The 22,914-nt window shown below is 43.6% G+C and overlaps 1 protein-coding gene across 1 annotated transcript in view; it reads right to left on the bottom strand.

The window, feature by feature from the left end:
- Positions 1–232: 232 nt before the first annotated feature.
- CLIC5 (CLIC family member 5) overlaps positions 233–22,914 on the bottom strand; it is a 162,370-nt gene continuing 139,688 nt past the window's right edge. Inside the window, exons 5-6 of the mRNA XM_089686067.1 lie at positions 10,856–11,037; positions 233–5,748 (exon numbers count right to left, since the gene is read on the bottom strand). Of these exons, the coding sequence (XP_089542193.1) occupies positions 5,581–5,748; positions 10,856–11,037 (350 nt within the window). The 3' untranslated portion in view covers positions 233–5,580. The remainder of the gene's footprint in view (positions 5,749–10,855; positions 11,038–22,914) is intronic.

Here is a 22,914-nt window from a genome sequence, read left to right on the forward strand (position 1 = left end):
CCAGGACCCACTGATGGCCAGCTTAAGTAGGAGGACCCTTAATGGTTGGCCTAATGAAGAAGAAAGTATAAATTGTTCCTCAGCAATACTGGACATCAAAATCAGGCAAGGTGGGCCAATTATTTTGCAGATCTTTACAAAAAGATCTCATAGTTTCATTTTTATCATTTCGGTCAAGGCAGATATTCAGGAAACTACATTCCATTTAAAAACAAGTGCACTGACCATAAAATACCAACAAGTTTTCAGATTAATTTATTTGAATTTCATATACTGCAATTTATCCAGGAAGCCACAAAAGCCTTGTCATAAGAAAATAAATAATTACAGCCTACACAATGTCTCCTCTCCGGAAGGCCTCGCCAGTATCAGTGCTTCTCATTCTGTTGTGAAATGTGGATATCACTGATAAAATGCCATGTATGCTGTGCAGTGTCCACTCAAACAAGATACAGACCACACATGTGAAAAAGAAGAATAGTCTTCAATTTATTAAGGAGCTATCGGTGTTCTTATCTAAAGCGCAAACCTCCCAACTGTCCCCGTTTGGCAAGTTTGTGCCAATATTTGAATTAAGGCTTAGGTAATAGGTATGGTTCTATTTAAAGCAGACCTTCCTCTCTGCCACCATTAGAGCTCGTTACTTGTTCCGTTTTACTGTTGCCCTCTGGAAAGCAATCTGCAGTGGGTTGCTTTTAAGACAGTGTTTGAGAGGCAGTGGGATGGTGATATGTCTCCTCCTCACCACCTGCTTTAACAAGGCACACAGTTCCAATGTGGTCCCATTCAGTTGAGTGGGTCACTTTTGAAGGTGGTACTGCCTGCTGAAAGAGACATGGTGTTTCATGTATGGTACAGCCACGGCATGTGTACAGGCCTGAGAGGCTGGATGCTCCAGTGTATGTTGGGGGAGCAGTAGAACTGTGACTTGACTGTCCCCTGTCAATGATCACTTGATCTAATAGCTGTTGCAAAATAACATTTAATGATACTAACTTGCCCACCTTATTTCCATAGTGCCACATGCAAATGTGCCTCTTATCCTACTCTCCCAAACCCACGCTGCCATCTTGCCTCATAGACATCATCAGCAGTCGACTTCTTCCTCTGTTTTTTGCTAGTCCACCAGTGACGTCAGTGATGATCTCATGCATGCGCTGTTGGCTATTGCTTATGTGTTGCCATGGCTATGCTACTGAAACTTACATTCCTGAAGCCATGGCAACATAGAAACAATGGAATTTTTCAAAATCTAGCAATTTAGTTACAGGAGTTCCCTGGAAGGCACTGGTGATGTAGCCTTCCAAGGAGGCAGCTGGAAGGCCTTGGCTATGTCACCAGTACCTTAGGAAAGATGGAAGTAAAGAATTGATATTGTAAAAAATTTTTTGGGGGGTGGGGGTGCTTTAAATATGAGTTGATTTAGGGTGGTGTTTGGTGGACTTGGAATTCCTCATACAGAACCAATCTTGACATCAAGCTGATAAATTGAGCTGTCTCCAACCCCAAGTGTGCATAAAGCATCAAATAACAGAGCACTGTATTTGTTTCCATTCCTGTTAACAAACAAAGAGCGAGTTTGCTGTCCTTTAGACTTTAGGGGGCCGAATTGTGGCCAATGGGAATAGAATATGCCCACACATCAGTGGGAGTAAATAATGCCTCAGGCTTGGTGGTCAGTTGGAGTAAAAAAATTACAACACCTGTGGTCAGCAGGAGGAAAATAAATACTCCATCCTTGGTATTAGTGGGAGGAATAGTGCCCCATCCTTGGTATTGAAGGGAGGAATAGTGCCCCATCCTTGGTATAGAAGGGAGGAATAGTGCCCCATCATTGGTATTAGTGTGAGGAATAGTGCCCCATCATTGGTATTAGTGGGAGGAATAGTGCCACATCATTGGTATCAGTGGGAGGAATAGTGTCCCATCATTGGTATTAGTGGGAGGAAAAGTGCCCCATTGTTAGTGTCATTGGGAGGAAATATGCCCCATCATTAATATCAGTGGGAGGAATAGTGCCCTATCATTGGTATTAGTGAGAAGAATAGTGTCCCATCATTGGTATTAGTACCCCATCATTAGTATCAGTGGGAGGAATAGTGCCCCATCATTGGTATTAGTAGGAGGAATAGTGCCCCATCATTGGCATTAGTGGGAGGAATAGTGCTCCATCCTTGGTATCAGTGGGAGGAATAGTGCCCCATCATTGGTATCAGCGGGAGGAATAGTGCCCTATCATTGGTATCAGTGGGAGGAATAGTGCCCCATCATTGGCATTAGTGGGAGGAATTGTGCCCCATCATTGGTATTAGTGGGAGGAATAGTGCCCCATCATTGGCATTAGTGGGAGGAATTGTGCCCCACTATTGGTATTAGTGGGAGGAATAATACCCCATCATTGGTATTAGCGGGAGGAATAGTGCCCCATCGTTAGTGTCATTGGGTAGAAATATGCCCCATCATTGGTGTCCATACAAGGAATGGTGCTGCATTGTTGGTGTCAATAGGAGTGAATAGTGCTCCACGGCCAAGCAAAGTGCCACATCTGGCCCGTGGGCCACAGCTTGGAGAACACTGCTCATAACTGTTATTTAAGGCTGTAATGCTCACTCAGGAGCTTGGACTGAATAAGGAGTCTTCACAGTTCTGACTCTATGGAAGACAGAACTCAGACAAGTAAAGATAAATAAGAGAGCAAATGTAAATCTTTCTTGAGCAAACCAGCACAGGTATAAGAATCTAAGACTAAATATTCCAGATGTTTAGTCCTATTATGCCTGGTTCTCTTGAAGCGTTCTAGTTATCACATATATAATAGTAACTAAAGTTCTCTATTCAAGCTATTACAGCGGTAATGGTGTACCTGCAAACTCTTTTCTTGCTATTTTCATGGCTCTAGTACAATGTGGTTGCTTTGTTTGACTACGTAGCTCTTCTGTAACTGCCAGATATTTCTTTTTAATATACGTTTTGCAAGATGCAAATCATGTCTCAAAGTTACCCATAATAATAACAGTGTTTGCACCCCATCTAAACACGGCTGTGCATTTTGAAAAACACATCTTCATTTTTTTCTGAGTTTGAGTGTGTTGGGAGGCCTATAGACGTCAATGGCAGAGCATCAAAGTGCACCTAACATGCATTTTGATGTGTTGGCAATGGGTATTAACATGCTTTGGTCAATGGCTGTTAGCCCCTATCCAATCCACATTATAAATTCAAAAATGCATTGAAAATGGAGGAGATTTACTAAAACTGGTGCCCAGTGAATATGGTGCAGATTTCTAACTTTAGCTTATTCAATTAGGCCCCTTTCACACAGGCGGTTAGATTTCAGCTTTTAGCTGCGGTTAGAGGAACTTACTTACCACAGTTAAATGCAGACAATGCATCCCTATGGCTCCATTCACACACTGCGTTAAGCAACATTTTCATAACATACGGTTTTATGCGTTTAGGAAAAATAAAGTTGACAGCGTCCAGGAGCGATGTATTGCAGCTATCTGTACATAAACGCAGTTAAGCGCAGTACAAAGAAAAAATAAGCAAACGGTTGCTATAGAAAAGGCAAGAATTTACTATGGCAGCTAAAGGTAGCCGCATGTAAATGTATGTAAATGCACGTTATCGCAGATAAACGCAATGTACAAAAGCAATTGAGCTCTGTGCCAGGACTGTTGGAATTTCAAAATAAAAAAAAACATGCATTCACAAGCGGCAGAACAACCGCCCATGTGAAAGAGGCCTTAAGCTTTGACAATAAAACCTAGACGATGATTGGTTACTAAGCGTGGCTTCACCAGATTCTGTGTGAACCAGTTTTAGTAAATCCCCCCAATGTTTATCAAAATGTATGTTAAAACGGAACTTCACCTATAGGGGGGAGGTTTCGCTTTAAAGCCTTGACCCCCGCTCCCCGTTAAGGACTGGCACCTTTGGGGAGCAGGTACCCGATTTGGACAGGTACCTGCTCCCATCTCCGCTGCAATTGCCTAGGTGGTCAAAAGCAGAAGTTCTGCTCCCCCCCACAGTCTTCTGGGACCCGTGACAGGTCCCAGAGGGCTGTGGGACCATTTACAATACACAGCACTCCTTGCGCATGCGCAGTAAGCGCACCCGTCTGTGAAGCCACAAGCTGTCACAGCTGGGTGCCCACACTTAAGATGCCGGTGCCAGGGACATAGGAAGGCCGGTGAACCTGGCTGCAGTGAGGACACCGCTGGATCCTAGGACAGGTAAGTGGCTGTTTTTTAAAAGACAACAGCTACAGTTTTTGTAGCTGCTGACTTTTTATTTTTTTCACCGGAGACTGAAGCTCCGCTTTAATGTATAATGTGGGCCCTACAGCTACGCACCCCAACAGCTAGGTGTATATGGCTCCTCAAGCTTGGAAATGGTTTGTAAATCCTTGCAGAATCAATGCTCCTCAAGGTAATATTTAGAATCTCAGATTAAAAAATATGTCTACATAGATTTTTGGTGCTCTTCATTTTAGAAAAAAATCTCCCCAACGCTAGTGATCAAAGCCTCTGAACAACTATTCTAAGCGGGGAGTGCTGGGACAATGCCCAGGGCAAAGATACCCAACTGCGCCCTCCCCTCCCACTCATGGTATGCAATCTTAGGGGATCTTACATCCACCAGTCACTCTTCTCATAATCACTGCCGCTATCACTACTCCTGTCAGCCTTGTAGCAGAAGGAAAGCACTCCCATCCCTACAGTAAACCATTTCGCCAGGGCAGCCTACCCTCCCGCTCACCCCTTGTTCCAGCCCTAGTCCTCACACAGCTTAGAAAACCCTTTCTCTATTGCTGCTGTATCAACCTAAATAAACCAGGACCCCTTCCCCATCTAAAACAATAATTCTGGTTTGATCAAAGAAATTTTACTTAGCAACGGAGGACTGTGTATGCATGCATGGCCATCTTTAGATTGCATAAGCAGTTTGCCCAGCCACTTGTCCATGCACACCGTTAGAGTTGCAGACTAGACCTAGCTGTCAGTCACCCTTGCTCCGTCATTGTAGTAGCCATTGCAGGCACACCCACTATCAGCTTGACGTGAACTTTCAGCTGGTTTGGCAAGCATTTGATCCAATATGATAATAGGCAATCATACATAGCACAGTTTAAAAATAGGCTTAGCATTTGTTTTAAATAAACATATATATGGACAATTCTGATACTGAAGGCTTGTAGTGAAATGTGAAGGATCAGTGATATCATATAGTTAGCTAAGGAATAATACATTTTATAAATCACTCTTAAAGGAGTCAGCTTACATTACAAAAATACTTTATATATGAATGCATGTTATTGCCCTAAGATGATTTTTCAGATCCATGGAGGGAAATGTGCACGGTGAACCTTGCTGTCATTGTCTCTTCATTTTGTGCTGATTTATTCATTCATTTATCTCTTCCTAAATTTCACTTAGAGACAATCTTAGGATAGATAACTCTTCTTTGCCAAGCGGCTCAGCATTGGTGTATTTGGAAGCAGGGGCAGTAGGGGTGGAGAAACTGGAGGAGATCCATCCTAAGGCAAAACAGAGAACAGTCTATTGGTCAGAGGACCAGTTATGACTTGGTAAGCCTCTTGGCCACATCTGCATAGGCTAGCTCTGTCTCTTTGTCCGCGGCACAGGTGTTGGTGAACTCATCTCTGGCATAGGCGTTCTTCAGGTATCGCCACACACTGGACATCTCTGATGGAATTTCATAGTTGCGATACTTCTTTGCAACAATCTAAATGAGAATTAGATGAATATTAGGTGTCTCTCCTAGAATAGAAACAGTCAGCAACAACAGCAGTCCTTTCTATTGACCTTCTAGCAAAAATTAAAGTATGCATCAGATCATTTTTCTCCCCTCTACTTTACCAAAAGCTGAAGGTTATGAATTATATGTGAATTATAAAATACCAATATTTCCTTTGTATTAGCTTTTCTCAAGCAGGGTTTCATGCTACCCTAGGGTTACTCTAGAGCAGTGTTTTTCAACCTTTTTTGTGCAAAGGCACACTTTTTTCATGAAAAAAATCACGAGGCACACCACCATTAGAAAATGTTAAAAAAATTTACCTCTGTGCCTATATTGACTATATATAAAGTAATTCTCTTGAATAGGAATCAAACACAAAGAAATTATTTTATAATTACTTTATTATGAAATAATAAAGTATTTTATAATTGGACCCGGGGGCCGGACCAAGAGTAGATGAATGATGTGTATGTGTCATCCATAGTAAGTATAGTAATATTCCCCCATAGTAAGCATAGTAATTAATCCCTCATATAGTATTTCATCCCCCCATATAGTATTTCATCCCTCATATAGTATTTCATCCCTCATATAGTAATTCATCCCTCATATAGTATTTCATCCCCCCATATAGTAATTCATCCCTCATATAGTATTTCATCCCCCCATATAGTATTTCATCCCCCCATATAGTATTTCATCCCTCATATAGTAATTCATCCCTCATATAGTATTTCATCCCCCCATATAGTATTTCATCCCCCCATATAGTATTTCATCCCCCCATATAGTATTTCATCCCTCATATAGTAATTCATCCCTCATATAGTATTTCATCCCTCATATAGTATTTCATCCCTCATATAGTATTTCATCCCCCATATAGTATTTCATCCCCCCATATAGTATTTCATCCCCTCATATAGTATTTCATCCCTCATATAGTATTTCATCCCCCCATATAGTATTTCATCCCTCATACAGTAATTCATCCCTCATATAGTAATTCATCCCCCATATAGTATTTCATCCCTCATATAGTATTTCATCCCCCCATATAGTATTTCATCCCTCATATAGTAATTCATCCCCCCATATAGTATTTCATCCCCCCATATAGTATTTCATCCCCCCATATAGTATTTCATCCCCCCATATAGTATTTCATCCCTCATATAGTAATTCATCCCTGATATAGTAATTCATCCCCCATATAGTATTTCATCCCCCCATATAGTATTTCATCCCTCATAAAGTAATTCATCCCTCATATAGTATTTCATCCCCCACAGTACTATTCCCCCCCCCCCCTTCTAGTAAGCCAAGTCCCCCGTGTCAATTCACTTACCTTTTGCGTTCCTCTCGCTGTCTTCCCGCGCCGTTCGGGTCTTCAGGGCGGACTGTGAGAGGAGCCTAGCTCCCCTCCCCTCACGTTCGGCACGCTGCCCCGCCTACACACATCCTGACAGCCACATCCGCAAGCCGGATTAAAAGGTCCGCGCGGACTTTTGGGGCTGCCAACCGAGAGGAGGCAGGGGAGCGGCCGACCGAGAGGAGGGAGGGGAGCAGGCGCCCGGCACACAGAAGAGCCGCATTAGACTGGGTAAAGAGCCGCATGTGGCTCGCGAGCCGCGGCTTGCCGACCACTGAATCATTAGATTCTAATGATTGGTCTATTTGTGAGCCGAAGCCACATGTTACAGATGAAATTGGAATTTTTCCCACGGCACACCAGACAATATCTCACGGCACACTAGTGTGCCGCGGCACAGTGGTTGAAAAACGCTGCTCTAGAGACGTTATTAGGGGTTCCTGGAGCAATGAGGAACTTCTGCCTCTGAGTGAGGTAACCACTGACAATAATGATGTTTCTAGCTGCCTATAGGAAGAATTCTTCCCACTGACCATCAATATAATGGACAGTAAGCTGTAGATATAGTAATTGTTGGCAGAGTTTCCCTGAAACCTGAAAGTTATTTTAAAGTTATTAAAAAGTTAGAGAATGCTGCCTCTCACTTTTTTATTCCTCTCCTAGGCAAGGTTGACACGAGCATTGCCCTGCTGCCTCCTGGGATACCTATGTTGCATATTTCAGATGGCATTACTATCCACGATTCATAATTCCCTGCTAAATCCCCCTGGATGGCAACATGTAAACAAAGGCATGGTGCCAGATCTCTTCCTATGCATGTTCGAGATCTGGTGCTGCATCAAGAACTACAAGAACCAGCTGATTGCCAATGGCATATAAAAGGTAGATGGGCTATCTAGCCATGACATTCCTTGTTCAGGCACTTGCTATTGGGTGACTAAATACTCTGTCCCTATCTTATGACATACCTATGTAAGATTGACAAAGGCATGGTGCCTGATCTCTTCCTATGCATTTTCGAGATCTGGTGCTGCATCAAGAACTACAAGAACCAGCTGATTGCCAATGGCATATAAAAGGTAGATGGGCTATCTAGCCATGACATTCCTTGTTCAGGCACTTTCTATTGGGTGACTAAATACTCTGTCCCTATCTTATGACATACCTATCTAAGATTGACATTTTCCCCTTTTTTTAGTTTGACTTTGAATTTTGAGTCTGATTCTTCATCTTCAATCACAAAGTCACAGGTCACCTGATACAATGTCTTGACATGAGACATACTTAGAAGCTGGGAAACGGTATTTGAGATCAGGAAGCAGGGTCAAAGCAGGATTGTTTAAAAAATGAATACTGAGATTTTTCTGTGAATCCCATTCATGATTGCTACTATTTAAATTGACTTGTATGAAGTGAAGGCACTTAGAGCAGCAGTCTAAACAACATGGATAGAAAAATCCCCTGCTGTTGGCTATTCTGTTCTGACTGCCACAGCTGTTGGAATATCCAAACAGTGACTGCAGCTGATTGGTTGCTGTCAATGTTTGGCCAACTTTTTTTCTCAACTGAGGTTTGTTGTGTCAGATGGTGTTGGCAGGATCACCAATGGCTTTAACTTCAGCTGAAATTCAAGCTGTGTATGGTCAGCTGTCTCAACCACTCCCAACTCCAGTGATTGGCTGCAGCCATGTTCTGCTCAGTTACTTTGAATACCCAAATGACATTTGTCAAGCCAACTGGTGTCAGCAAGGCCATCCAAGGCTTGAATTTCAGCAGATCGCCAGAAAACAGCTGAAATTAGAGTCATGTATGACCAACCTAAGTCCCCACCACTTAACTCAGGAATATTTGTTTGGATAAATCTCTGACACTTCCAGGTAGTATAAAAGCCTGTCTGCCTTATCCCTAAATCCCAAATCCAGTGATGCATCCCATTACAGTAAAGGATCAAGAGGAATCTGAGGAAGGAAGGCGGTAGTGTGCAAGCAGTTGACAAGGCAGGATCTGTCACAATTTAGGTGACCTTCACTCTGATTCTGAAGCTTAAAACTTTAAGTTAAACAAAGTAAGTAAAGCTAAGCAAGGGGGAAAATATAAACATTGTGGAAGCAAATCTGCAGTTATGACAATTGAATGCTAAGTATTTAGATTCCATCATAAGCTTAGTGGTGAGATTTTTTTTTGAGCAAGTCAAAGGCATTAGGGCCTATGACACACCATACAAAACATGAGGGTCTTTTAAAATGAGCATACAATTACAATGAAATCTTTTGGTGATGTGTAGAAGTGGGATTATGGTAACCAGAGCTTTTTTCCCCAGAATATAGGTGCAGGAATTCAACCATGACCCCCAAAACCCCTATCCCCCCACACACACCCTCCAAACCTCATCAAATAGAGGGTGTGATCAAATTTCACTAACAGCGGAAAGGTCTTAAAGGGGCATTAAATACAAGGAGTGCATTATGTACCGAGTGCAGAGTTGGGGGGTTTACCTCTACATCCCCCACCCACATCTCACTTTCAACATTCTACAGCTCTGACCATTGTTGCTGTATTACGCTGAAGCACCCAGCCGGCTCAAGTACCTCCCTGCACACTCTAGGTGGCTCTGTCTCTCTCACTTGCAAGGAGATCATCCACTGGAGGTGTCAGCATCTGTACTGCACTCTGGGCACCTGCATTTCCCTTGTCCCCATCCTGCACTCAGTGGGAGCCGCTTAGGAGATCAAATGTGTGGGACCTGTTGGAGATGAGCTGTCACTTGTAAATACAGAAGCCGGACTTCTGTATTTACAAGTGATATTGGTGAGCAGAGAGCAGAGGGCCTGAGCCAGAGGTGGTGGAACTGAGTTCCACCCAGTTCCAGCTGAAAAAAAGCCCTGAATATTCATGGGACCCAACCCAACCTCCCGGGGGAGGTGTGCCCAGTAGGTGGCTGGAGAGCCCATAAGTAGTCTGAGGCCTGGAGAAGGAGCTGAGTAGGTCTTGGGTCCAGTTCTGCAGGAGGAGTCCCCTGTCTAGGGTCCTTTGCCCCTAAGGGCAGTCTGATAAAAAGCTGTTTGAGGGTCATCAAGGCCCCAGCTGTAGCATAGCTGAGGGGCCTATTTCAATCTGGCCAGGAATATTGGTCTGTGGAGCTCACGAAGGGTACTTCATGGAAGTTAGAGAAGTGTCCAGCTCTCCTGTGACTTTTGTTTCTCCCTCACTGAAAAGTGCCTGGCAAGGAGGCAACCAATGATCTTGTGGCACTGACCTGAATTCAGAGCGCTAGTAAATGTGTGCAAATCTCTGTTCTCCAAAAAGGCATAGTCATTACTCAGCCAGTGGCGATTCCCTTGGGAGCCCTCTCTTATCTGCTTTGTGGAACAGTAAATGATCAGTAGGAAGAGAGGTGTCCTCTAATAACTCAGATTTCTGCTTTTGGGGTATCCCATGTTCCCCCCCACCCCATCCAAGTTTAATCTGCAATAAAACCATAAAATGACATCCCCTGAACTGTTGTCTAGCCAGAGAGAGAGAATCAGCATATCATCAGCGGCTCTTTAGGGGGTGCGCTACACACAGCTAAAAGTTTAATTTTCTTTAAAGTAACAGTGAAATGGAACAAACGCATTCACCCTACTTGTATTACATGGAAATATGGTGGGACTAGATTCTTCTACTACTCCATGGCATCTTATACTTTCTCTGTTTCCTGTAGATCCTGGTTTGACTTACTTTGACCACATGAAGCTTGGGCAGGAGGTTGCAGTCTGCGAGTGTCAATTCATCCCCATCCAGAAACTTCCGTCTGGAGACCTTTTCTTCTTCTCGGCTATTTGCATCAATCTCCTCGGTGAGTGGTGTATTGAGGTAATCGTCCAGCTTCTTCAAGGCTTTGGTCAAGCCTTTCTCTAGTGCTATGGGGACAGAAAATAAGACAGATTATAAGTTTTTTTTGTTCTATCAGATAACCTCCACACAAAAGTTCTGAAACCAAGTCATGGACTGGAGATTTTTGATTAGCTGGGATACCAAATATTGGATCTTCAAAAAGATGTAATTAAGCAATGGCATCCCTAACATACAAATATAACCTCCATAAACAAAAAAAGATAACATCTGCTTCAACATCTACACATAATTATGTATTGTCACACATTGTTTCAATTTGTTTACCCCATTTGAAAATTTTGTATAAAAGCAGTTATAATTATCAGTCAGCACTCCACATGAACACTTCTAGACAAACATCTGAATCCAAACCAGCCAAAAGAACTTGGAATACTGATTCGTCTTTACCATCTGGAATGACCAATCAAAAAAAAAAAATTCATATGGTCAAATGATTGTATCAAAAACATGGAATGCTATTGATTTTATCATTATCTATCTACGCAGACACCTTTATTTCTACTGCTTTACAGCAGACCAGAAGACTGGAATAGGGAGCAGGGGCGGACTGACCATTTGGAAACTCAGGCATTGTCTGAGGGCCCGGGGTCAGTAGGTGGCCCCATGAGATGCCCCTGGTACTTTTTTCATAGGCTTTTTTGAGTTTGGGCAAGGACACAGGGGCCCCATGATCCCCTATTGCCCAGGGGCCCCATGAGTTGTCAGTCCGCCCCTGATAGGGAGCATACTTTATGTCAGGGGTGTTCAACCTTTTGAAGAGCAAGGGCCAGTTAAGTGGTTGCAGGCCACAATGCACTATGGGCTTTTATTGCCCCCAAACAGCAAATGTAAGTAAGCCTTACTGTCCTGAGCCCCCTATAAGGCTGCTTTCGCACTGATGTGCTGTGTTATACCCGCACTTCTGGTGCTTCGCATTGCACATATGGCATAGCTGCACTGAGCCATAGACTTCTATTACATCTTAAGGTGAAAGTGCATCAAAACTCCCACGATCTAAGCTTGCCAACCCGTCATCCCAGAGCAGGAGGTTGCGATACACATCAGAGGTCACTGGTTAGGCACCCCTGCTTTATGTCATCACGTTTAAATTTATGTGAATATTATACCAATGACTACAGTTAATGTTTTTGAATTATAACAACCAAAGTTATATGGCTATAAGTGCCCTCTCTAAGGCTCATTTACACAGTCGTACTAAGCATTGTGTGTAGGGCCATCTTTGCCCGCATGGGATGCACAGGTGTTCCGTGCATTCGCATGCAGGCAGTACCATTCATGGTTATTGGTTTGCAGCAGCTGAACAAAAACAGCCGCTGGTTCCAATTTGACAGTTGTGCAGTTGCGTGCCCTTTAGCCTGGGTTCACATACGTGCGCCTCCGTATATCGCATGTGATTCACACAGGAACCGCACCGCATTCCTGTGCAAATCACATACGATTTGTGTGCAATGCAATCGGAGCCATACATTTTGTATGGCTCTATTCGCACCGCACCCGCACCTAAAACGTGCAGGACCCTCTTTTGGGTCTGCACTAGAATCGGATTGCATAGGTATTCACACCTATGCGATCCGATTCTTCACATTGCACCGCGTTATGCGGACCACTTTTGGGGTGTTGATAACTTAACATACACACCCGCAGCGGTTCGCATAAACAGGGTGCGATTTTGATGCAGTGCAGAATTAGCACTGAAAATGCTGCGAATTCCACACCGCATTAGTGTGAACCAGGGCTAAATCAGTTGCTCGCCACCCTACAGCAGAAATACTGCTACAGGGCAGCAGGGCTGTGCAAACTTACGTGTATATATACGTGATTTGCATTTCTGGGCAGGGGGTGCACACACATACTGCCCTACCCGCGACGCCATTGACAGCTACGGATGTCAATCACCAAGATTCACACTAACACTGACAGGGGAGAGACCTGTGTGTAATCAGTGGATACTGGATTTTTTTTTTCTAATATATACTAGTAATGGCGTCGATCAGTGACTTATAGCGGGACTGCGGTGGGCATTCTGACAATAGGTGGGAACTGACTAACTGCCACTGACATCCCCAGTGACACTGGAAGGGGTTAGCGATCAAAGGGTTAACTGTGTGCTGTGTTACATCATGTGCTGTGTGTGTTTTACTACATAATGCAGGTCTCTCTCCTGCCAGCAATAACATGCTGCTGTGTATTTCTCTGCACAGCAGCATGTTTCCCAAGTAAAACACACACAGCACATGTTCTAAAACACAGCACACAGTTAACCCTTTCAACGCCCCAGATGTTAACCCCTTCCTGCGCACTCTCAGCACATATGTCGGTGTCTCACGGAAAGGTCCCGATCTCCCCTTGCGATCAGGACCTATTCAAATCATGTGACAGTGAATCGCAGCGGTCACGTGACCCTAAAACCCGCCCTGCCTCCCAGCATCTGAGGCCCCTTAACCTCTTCACCTCTTGGCGTCTGGGCCTTGATGCCGAAGGGCCGCACATTTGCGTGCAATTAAAAAAAACATATATGTGCTGAGAGCGTGTGCCCTGCGTGCTCCCAGCACACATGTCCGGTACTCACGGAAAGGTCCCGATCTCCTCTTGTGATCGGGACCTTTCCCGATCATATGACAGCCGTGACAGCGGATCACAGCGGTCACATGACCCTAAAACCCTGCCCGCCTCCCGGCTTCTAAAACCCTTAAAGGGTCGGGAGGCGCTGGCACCAAGGGGTTAAAGAGCCAGGAGGCCCCTGCGTGAAGAGGTTAAAGTATAACTAAAGGCCAGTGTAGTCACACTTCCTGTATATCACCAAAAAAAAGTGCCAACTTAATATAATCTCAATAATGGAGAACTGTCCCTTTAAATCCGCAGTACTTCACGTGGACCAGTGTTGTCACACTGCTGTATAAACGTGTACGGTGCTCCTGTGACACCCCTTAGTGCTCTTCCACCTCCAACACACTATTGCTCTCACCTCCAAGTTTGACCCATAATAACAGGTCAAACTGAACTTCTTCCCTTTTAACCCACTCGCTCTGTATCCATGTAAAAAAAATGCTCAGTATAGTGTAGTATGTATGCTAAATTCAGCAAACTATATGCATCAACTCACATTAAAATGTGTCCTCTTGGGACACCACAGGGTTAAAAACTCACTATACAGTACTCTCAGTAAAGTGTATGCTTTAATCCCTCTTTCAATATGGTGGCACATGGACTTCTGGTTTACAATTCGATGTCATCGGCATACCCTACACGTCACGTCACATCATATGATTTCATCAGGAGTGACCACACGATAGAAAAGCCTGAAAAGAAAAACTAACGCAGCCACCACATCTAAGGACTGGTAAGCTGAAACAAATTAAATTTTTTGGGGGGGAGTTTAGATACACTTTAACTTTTTTCCTTACCCCCTGCCATAGACTTCATGCCATCCCTCTAACTCATTGGTCTCTAAACTGTGGCCTTTGCTTGCCTTTATCAGACCCTTAGGGCACCTTTCCTCCCACTGATACAAGACACTATTCCTCCCACTGACACCAGGTTTACGGCTTGACGTCATTGGCGTACCCTTCGAATTACGTCATATCACGTGACTTTATCAGGAGTGAACACAAGGTAGAAAAGCTTGAAAAGGAAAACTAACGTAGCCACCACATCTAAGGACTGGTAAGTTGCAATAAATTAAATTTTTTTGGGGGGGGGGAGTTTAGATTTAACTTGACTTCATGTCATCCCTCTAACTCATTGATCTCCAAACTGCGGCCCTTTGCTTGCCTTTATCCGGCCCTTAAGGCACCTTTCCTCCCACTGATTCAAGACACTATTCCTCCCACTGACACCAACAATGGGGCATAATTCCTGCTACAGACATAAGCAATAGGGCCCATTGACACCAACAATGAGGCCCTATTTCTCCCACTGACACCAACAACAGGGCACTATACCTCCCACTGACACCAATGATGAGGCACTCAAACTGACACCAACAATGGGGCCCTATTTCTCCCACTGACAGCAGCAACAGGGCACTATACCTTCCACTGACACCAATGATGAGGCACTCAAATTGACACCAACAATAGGGCACTATTTTTTCCAATAGTGCCCCAGCAATGGGGCACTATTCCTCCCCCTAATACCAAAGATGCTTTGTTTACTCCAAAGTGACACCAGGACAACTTCAACTCCCAATGACTACAGACCGGCCCCCCTAAAGTCTGAAGGACAATAAACTGGACGTTTGTTTAGAAAGTTTGGAGACCCCTGCTCTAACTAGAACTGAACCTGGATGGCATCTACATATGAAAAGCTCATTGACTTGACCTCCTTTCATGAACCCTCTCTAATATTCCCGGGTCCATTTCACACATCACTTCTGGGGTGATCTGTATCATGTATATTAATACGCTTGAATTAGCATGGAGGGGAGGTGTGCTTTGTTTACAAGCGATTAATTTACAGCCACCCGGAAATGTGTTGATGAAAGCGTTGGTTATATGGCGATAATTAACGCAGAGTGGACAAAGTGAGCACTGTGCCTTCACACGTGCGTACACAAGGGGATACCTATAATTATCTGTAATTAGGTGCAGGGAAAAATTCTGAAGCTGAACACATTTTTCATGTCTCCTCGCGCAGGTCAGCAATCATCCGCGTGTCGATGCTTAGGCGTACTTAGCAAGAGCTTCAGGCGGGCCTTAAAGAAAACAACATACTACAGGCACCTCCCAGGCACAGAAGACTAAAATAACATGTATTTCATGTTGGCGGGGGGGGGGGGGGTACATCGACTTCCTCCCACTCTGTTACACCTAGGAGAAGAATTATATTATTCAGAAATATCTGCAAGAAACAGCAACTTATGAGTAGTGTTCATGTCCAAGTTCACCTTCACCCAACTGGCCTATCTGTGACATATGTGCTTTATAGTCTATGTAAATACTGCATGCTATATGATCATTGTATGTCAGCTACATGATCATTGTGTGTATGCTGTATGATCATTGCATATGTGCTTTGTGGTCTTTGTACTGTATATGTGCTATATGATCATTGTATGTAAGCTATATGATCATTGTATATGTGCTTTGTGGTCTTTGTACTGTATATGTGCTATATGATCATTGTATGTAAGCTATATGATCATTGTATATGTGCTTTGTGGTCTTTGTACTGTATATGTGCTATATGATCATTGTATGTAAGCTATATGATCATTGTGTGTATGCTGGATGATCTTTGCATATGTGCTTTGTGGTCTTTGTACTGTATATGTGCTATATGATCATTGTATGTAAGCTATATGATCATGGTATATGTGCTTTGTGGTCTTTGTACTGTATATGTGCTATATGATCATTGTGTGTATGCTGTATGATCTTTGCATATGTGCTTTGTGGTCTTTGTACTGTATATGTGCTATATGATCATTGTATGTAAGCTATATGATCATTGTGTGTATGCTGTATGATCTTTCCATATGTGCTTTGTACTGTATATTTATTTATTTCAGGTACTTATATAGCGGTCAATTTACACAGCGCTTTACATATATATTGTACATTCACATTCACAGTACCTGACCCTCAAGGGGTATACAATCTAAGGTCCCTAACTTACATTCACACATACACATACTAGGGCCAATTTAGACAGAAGCCAACTAACCTACCAGCATGTCTTTGGAGTGTGGGAGAAAACTGGAGTACCCGGAGGAAACCCACGCAGTCACAGGTAGAACATGCAAACTCCAGGCAGGTGGTGCCGTGGTCAGGATTCAAACCAACGACCCTAGTACTGCCAGGTGGAAGTGCTAACCGTTTAGCCACTGTGCTGCCCATATGTGCTGTATGATCATTGTATATGCATTAAATGATCTTTGTACACGTGCTATATGATCATTGCATATGGACCATATGATGATTGTATATGTGCTAGATAGTCTTTGTATATGTGCTATATGATCATTGTACATGCATTATATGATCTTTGTGTATGTGCTACGCGATCTTTGTTTATGTGCTATATGGTCTTTGTATGTGTACCATATATGATCATTATTGTGATCATAAGTGCAATACTTTCATTAAAATTTTTAGATTTTAAAGTACTAAACAATGAAGCGGTTTTATCTTTCTTTCTACATGTATAATTGAGAGTGTCCGAGTACCTCTTTTTTGGCCTTTTATTATGCAGTTTTATCGGGGAATATACCTCAGTGGTAAGTGACTGGTGAAGTGATCCTTTTGAGATCTCCAGTCATCCTTATACACCTTACACGCTTTTGACCGCTTGTAAGGCTCTGGCAGTGCTCAACCTGTTCCTCCTTGCACAGAGGAGCACATACCGATTCTCCTGATGGGTTAAGGACCTTCTACGGCCCTGTCCAGCTCTCCTAGAGTAACTGCCTGTCTCCTGGAATCTCCTCCATGCTCTTGAGACTGTGCTGGGAGACACAGCAAACCTTCTCGCAATGGCATGTATTTATTGATGTGCCATCCTGGAGGAGTTGGACTGCCTGTGAAACCACTGTGGGTATCACCTCATGCTACCAGTAGTAACACAGACCCTAGCCAAATGCAAAACTTGTGAAAAGATGAGTAGGGAAAAAAATGTCAGTGGCCTCCACCTGTAAAACCATTCCTGTTTTGGGGGTTGTCTCATTGTTGCCCATCTAGTACACCTGTTGTTAATTTCATTAACACCAAAGCAGCTGAAACTGATTAACCATTTCAATACCGGGCAATTTTACACCTTCCTGCCCAGGCCAGTTTTCACGTTTCAGCGCTCTCACACTTTGAATGACAATTGCGCGGTCATACAACATTGTACCCAAACTAAAATTTTTATCATTTTCTTCACACAACTAGAGCTTTCTTTTGGTGATATTTAATCACCGCTGAGGTTTTTATTTTTTGCTAAATTAACAAAAAAAGCCCAAAAATTTTGAAAAAAAACCACGTTTTTCTTTGTTTCTGTTATAAAAGTTTACAAATAAATAATTGTTCTTCGTAAATTTCGGCCAAGATGTATTCTGCTACATGTCTTTGGTGAAAATAACCCAAATTAGGATGTATTATTTAGTTTGTAGGAAAGTTATAGAGTTCACAAACTATGGTATAGATCTGAAAATTGATCAATCCTGAAGTACTGACAGCCAATCTAATTTCTTGAGGTCCAAGAAAGTCAGAATAGTACAGATATCCCCCAAATGACAGTCCGACGTACTTCATAAGAGGAATGGCAAGTTTTTCGAAGTTGTATTTTTTTTGTCATAATTGTTCGGAAAATGAAAAAATTAAAAAAATTATTTTCACTATTTTGTTTTTTACATACTGTCACCAGTGCAGTACAGCGTCATCATATAATTGGCATAGCGGTGAACAGGGACACTGACTGGTGACAGTATGAAAACAAAAAATATATATATTTTTTTAATTTTTTTAAATTTTTTTATTATTTTAAATTTTTTATTAAATTTTTTTTTTTTTTTAAGATTTTTTTTTCATATTTTACTATGACCAAAGTAGTACAATGTTACCATAGTAACATTGTGCTACTTTGGGGAAGTGATCAGTATTTTTTTTTTTTACACAATTTGCTTATAGCAAAGAATTACTTTGCAATTACCTGAATGAAATCAATTCATTCAGGTTTTTTTTTTTTTTGTGCTTAGCTGTGATTTGGCCACAGCTAATCACATGACATGTGCATGTGAGCTGCTGTGACCATTCACAGCTAGGCACTAGTATACAATGGATGGCATGAATTAAGCTGATGACACGGCCGATGACAGATCTGAGTACCGGCCCCCATTGCCGGTACCATGTGACCTGCTGTGACCAATCACAGCAGGTCACATGACAGTTGTATACAATGGATGGCTTAATTCATGCCATCCATTGTATACAATTGTCATGTGACCTGCTGTGATTGGTCACAGCAGGTCACATGGTACCGGCAACGGGGGCCGGTACTCAGATCTGTCATCGGCCGTGTCCGAGGTATACGGCCGGTGACAGATCGCGCCGCTGCGTGGCTCTTCAACCGCACGAACTGCGCATGTGCGGGAGGACGCCAAATGGCGTATACCCCGGAAATCTGCAGCACTTTTGCGGCCGCCAAATGGCTATAGGCCGGGCAGCTAATGGTTAACAACCCCCTCTGCTACTTTACTGGCCAGATCAATATCCCAGGAGTTTAATGGACTTGATGCTATACTCTGATTAAAAAGTGTTCCTTTAATTTTTTGAGCAGTGTATTACAAAACAAATATGCAAAGGAAAGGTTACAGAGAAACATAACTTGTAATTTGTTTTATTTGCAAGATAAAACCTCTTCCTGCAACAGGCATCGTTTTTCGTACATCCAATCCATTGCCTGCTACAAAACAGCAGAAGTGTCCATTTTAATCCTGTTCAGACTCCCTGACCTATACGTATCAGAGGTGTCACATTAATATATATTAATATAGACAGCTTCTTACACCCTCTTGTCCTCATTTATATATTTTTGTTGCCTGTTGCTGTGACCGGCTCTCTATGGGTGAACCTGAACAGAAACTCTATTTGTATCTAAACTTGTGCTAGTAATTATATCGCTATTGAAATATGTCTATACAGACCATTCTAGGTGGCATGTGCAATAAATCTGTGGTGCATGGCAAATGTATGTGACATATGCGGTTATTAATCCCATATGGCCTCTCTTCTTAGTTTATGGGATTGACAAGGTTTGGGCTTTAGGTTGCAGATTAGACAGGATTGTCTGTATTCGCAGTTCTCGCTCAGTGCAGGTGTCACACACAGTACTGTGTTACAGGCTCACATCTGGACAGCAGACCTGAGCCTGAGTATGGAGATCCTCATAAGGAAGGGAGGGTACCTGCAGTTCTTTGGCAGGGCCTCAATGGCCTGTGGCTACATCACACAGGGATGCTGAGTTACTGACACTGTTTGGAGAATTACGAAGGCGTCAAGATTCTACACCTTCACCATCTCACATTCTAGGCATGCATCTGAATGTATATCTACAATGTAAAATCAAGAATTAAAAATGCAATATATTGCAGCTTTTTAGTCCTTAGATGTGGTGGCTGCATTTGTTTTCTTTTTTTTCAGGCTAAGTACCATTTTCTGCAGGTGCAGAAAAATACCCGCTGGTTCTGCCAGAAATCATGCATCTCTGTACAGTATACTGAATTGAAATCTCAAACAGGGGCGGACTGACAACTCATCGGGCCCCCGGGCAATAGGGGATCATGGGGCCCCTGTGTCCTTGCCCAAACTCAAAAAAACCTATGAAAAAGGTACCAGGGGCATCTCATGGGGCCCTCTACTGACCCTGGGCCCTCGGGCAGTGCCCGAGTTTCCAAATGTTCAGTCCGCCCCTGATCTCAAACAACTTTCATAGTTCTTTCCTGTTAACTGCAAAACACATCCCCCATGTAACCCTAGGTTCACATATATATGCGGCAGTGCGGGCCGCGTATTGCGCGGGCACAAGAACCCATTCATATTAATGGACTCCCGTGCCCCGTGACACGCAGGGAAGAAGTCCCTGCACTTCTTCTGCAAACGCAGCCCGCACGGGAACCTCAGTTCCCAGTATGGCTGTGTTTTCCAGTGCGGGTGGCGTGCCATTAGAACTAATGGCACCCGCCTGTGGGTCCGCATTCCTCTGTGCGGTTGATGCGGCTGCGTGGATTTTCGTGCGGATCCGCACCTGCACCACCCGCACAGATGTGAACCTAGCGTTATAGAGGAGAGGGAAATGTATTATGTAGTTATAATACGCTTTCTTTCCTAGGGTGAAAATGCTGCTTCTCCATAGATAGAGATCAATGTTGTCACTGTAGGACAAGGAGGGTGCTATTGGCATGTATTGCAAGGGGACAACAAAGGGTAAGAGCCTGAAAAAGAAAACAAATGCAGCCACCACATTTTAGGACTGATAAGCTGCAATGTTTTACATTTATGTTCTTGAGTTTGAGTGAACCTATAGACCGTAGCCATAGGGACCTACACTCTCCGGCCACTTTATTAGGTACACCTGTTCAATAGCTTGGTAACACAAAATGCTTATCAGCCAATCACATGGCAGCAACTCAATGCATTTAGGCATCTAGACGTGGTAAAGACGACTTGCTGAAGTTCAAACCGAGCATCAGAATGGGGAAGAAAGGGGATTTACGTGACTTTGAATGTGGTATGGTTGTTGGTGCCAGACGGGCTGGTCTGAGTATTTCAAAAATTGCTGATCTACTGGGATTTTCACACACAACCATCTCTAGGGTTTACAGAGAAAACGAGAAAATATCCAGTAAGTGGCAGTTGTGTGGATGAAAATGCCTTGTTGATGTCAGAGGAGAATGGGCAGACTGGTTTGAGCTGATAGAAAGGCAACAGTAACTCATGTCAGTATGGATCAAAATCTCTGAGGAATGTTTCCAACACTTGAAGGCAAAAGGGGTCCAACCCGGTACCAGATGGGTGTACCTAATAAAGTGGCCGGTGAGTGTATGCTGACTCTTTGTTGATTTCTCCACCATCTTTTTGCTGACCCCCCCCCCCCCCCCCCGGGCAATATTCATTCTTCTGGGTGTGGAGAAGCATGTGACACTTCCACTGTTTTTTTCCCATTATTTGGTACCAGTGGCCAACTGCCAGGCCTAAGTGTTGTCATGTGAGGGAAGAATACACAATCCCTGTCTAAAGCTGATCACACACAGTAAAGCTGGGTTCACACACAGATTTTTATCGTTCAACCAGTAGGTTCAACAAAGAAAAAAAAAAAATCAGACAGACAGATCCCTTCATCTCAACCCTCTTGACTTCTGTCAGGGCTGCAGGTATGACCAGAGATGTGTGGACTGACACAGGGAAACGCAGGCTTCAGGTATAGTATAAACAATACAATTTATTAAAGACTAAACAATACATAAACGCAGTGCAAGACTAAACATAAACAAAGTGCAAACAAACCAAACCTCCAACAGATAACAATAAGAACAATACTAAACGTAGTCGGGCAGGCCGGGTCGGTAGCAAACGGGCAGGCAAGGTACAAGGAGCAGGCGGAAGAGTAGTCAGGAATAGCCGAGGTCGGTACAGGCGGAGTTCATGCAGAGTCAGGATTCAAGCAGGCAGGATCAGGATACAGGAGCCAAGGAAACTATACACCAAGGCCCTGACTGCAGGCCTGGCTACTCCTTAAATACACCTCCTGCAATCAGCCTCAGGTGATGACTTGATTGCAGGAGTGAGCTTCTGGCTGCTGAGAGCACCCACTGGCCAGCCCTGGTACTGAAGCCCACACGGCAGGTCAGTCCCACCACCAGTGGTGAGTCCATTCCTGACAGCTTCTGTATCCTACTGGGCAACAAATAAGCTGTGCTCCCTTTAGGCTACGTTTAACGCTTCTCAAACGCCTATGAAATATCTGCACATGGCAGCACACAGTACTGTTCACTCTGAAGGGTTAGCGTCGTGTCGCGTTGCGTCATTGCAAAACTGACCCCTCATGTCGAGTCAGGAGGAGTTGAAGCCTCCCATTCAAGTCTATGGTGCCGCTCCTCAAACGCCTGGCAGGCGTTTGTGGGGCGGTTGCGACTTGGTTGTGAGGCGGATGCGGAGTGTTAATACCATTTAACGTCATTAACCACTTGCCGTCCGCCTGCTGCTTATAAACGGCAGTACGGTGGCACTCCAGGGACGGGTTGCCGTTCATAAATGGCACCCACCATTTCTAGCTGTGCACTCTCCCTGGGAGCGTGCAGCACCACGATCCGGTGCCGTTGTGTCCTCCGGACACAGTGAAACACCGATCGTCGGATGGGACCTCTGTACGAGGTCCCGATCATGTGATCACTGATTGGCCAATCAGTG

Source organism: Staurois parvus, unplaced genomic scaffold (genome assembly GCF_062004578.1).
Source record: "Staurois parvus isolate SC_StPar_1 unplaced genomic scaffold, SC_StPar_1.0 ptg000390l, whole genome shotgun sequence".
In the NCBI taxonomy this organism is placed as follows: Eukaryota; Metazoa; Chordata; class Amphibia; order Anura; family Ranidae; genus Staurois; species Staurois parvus.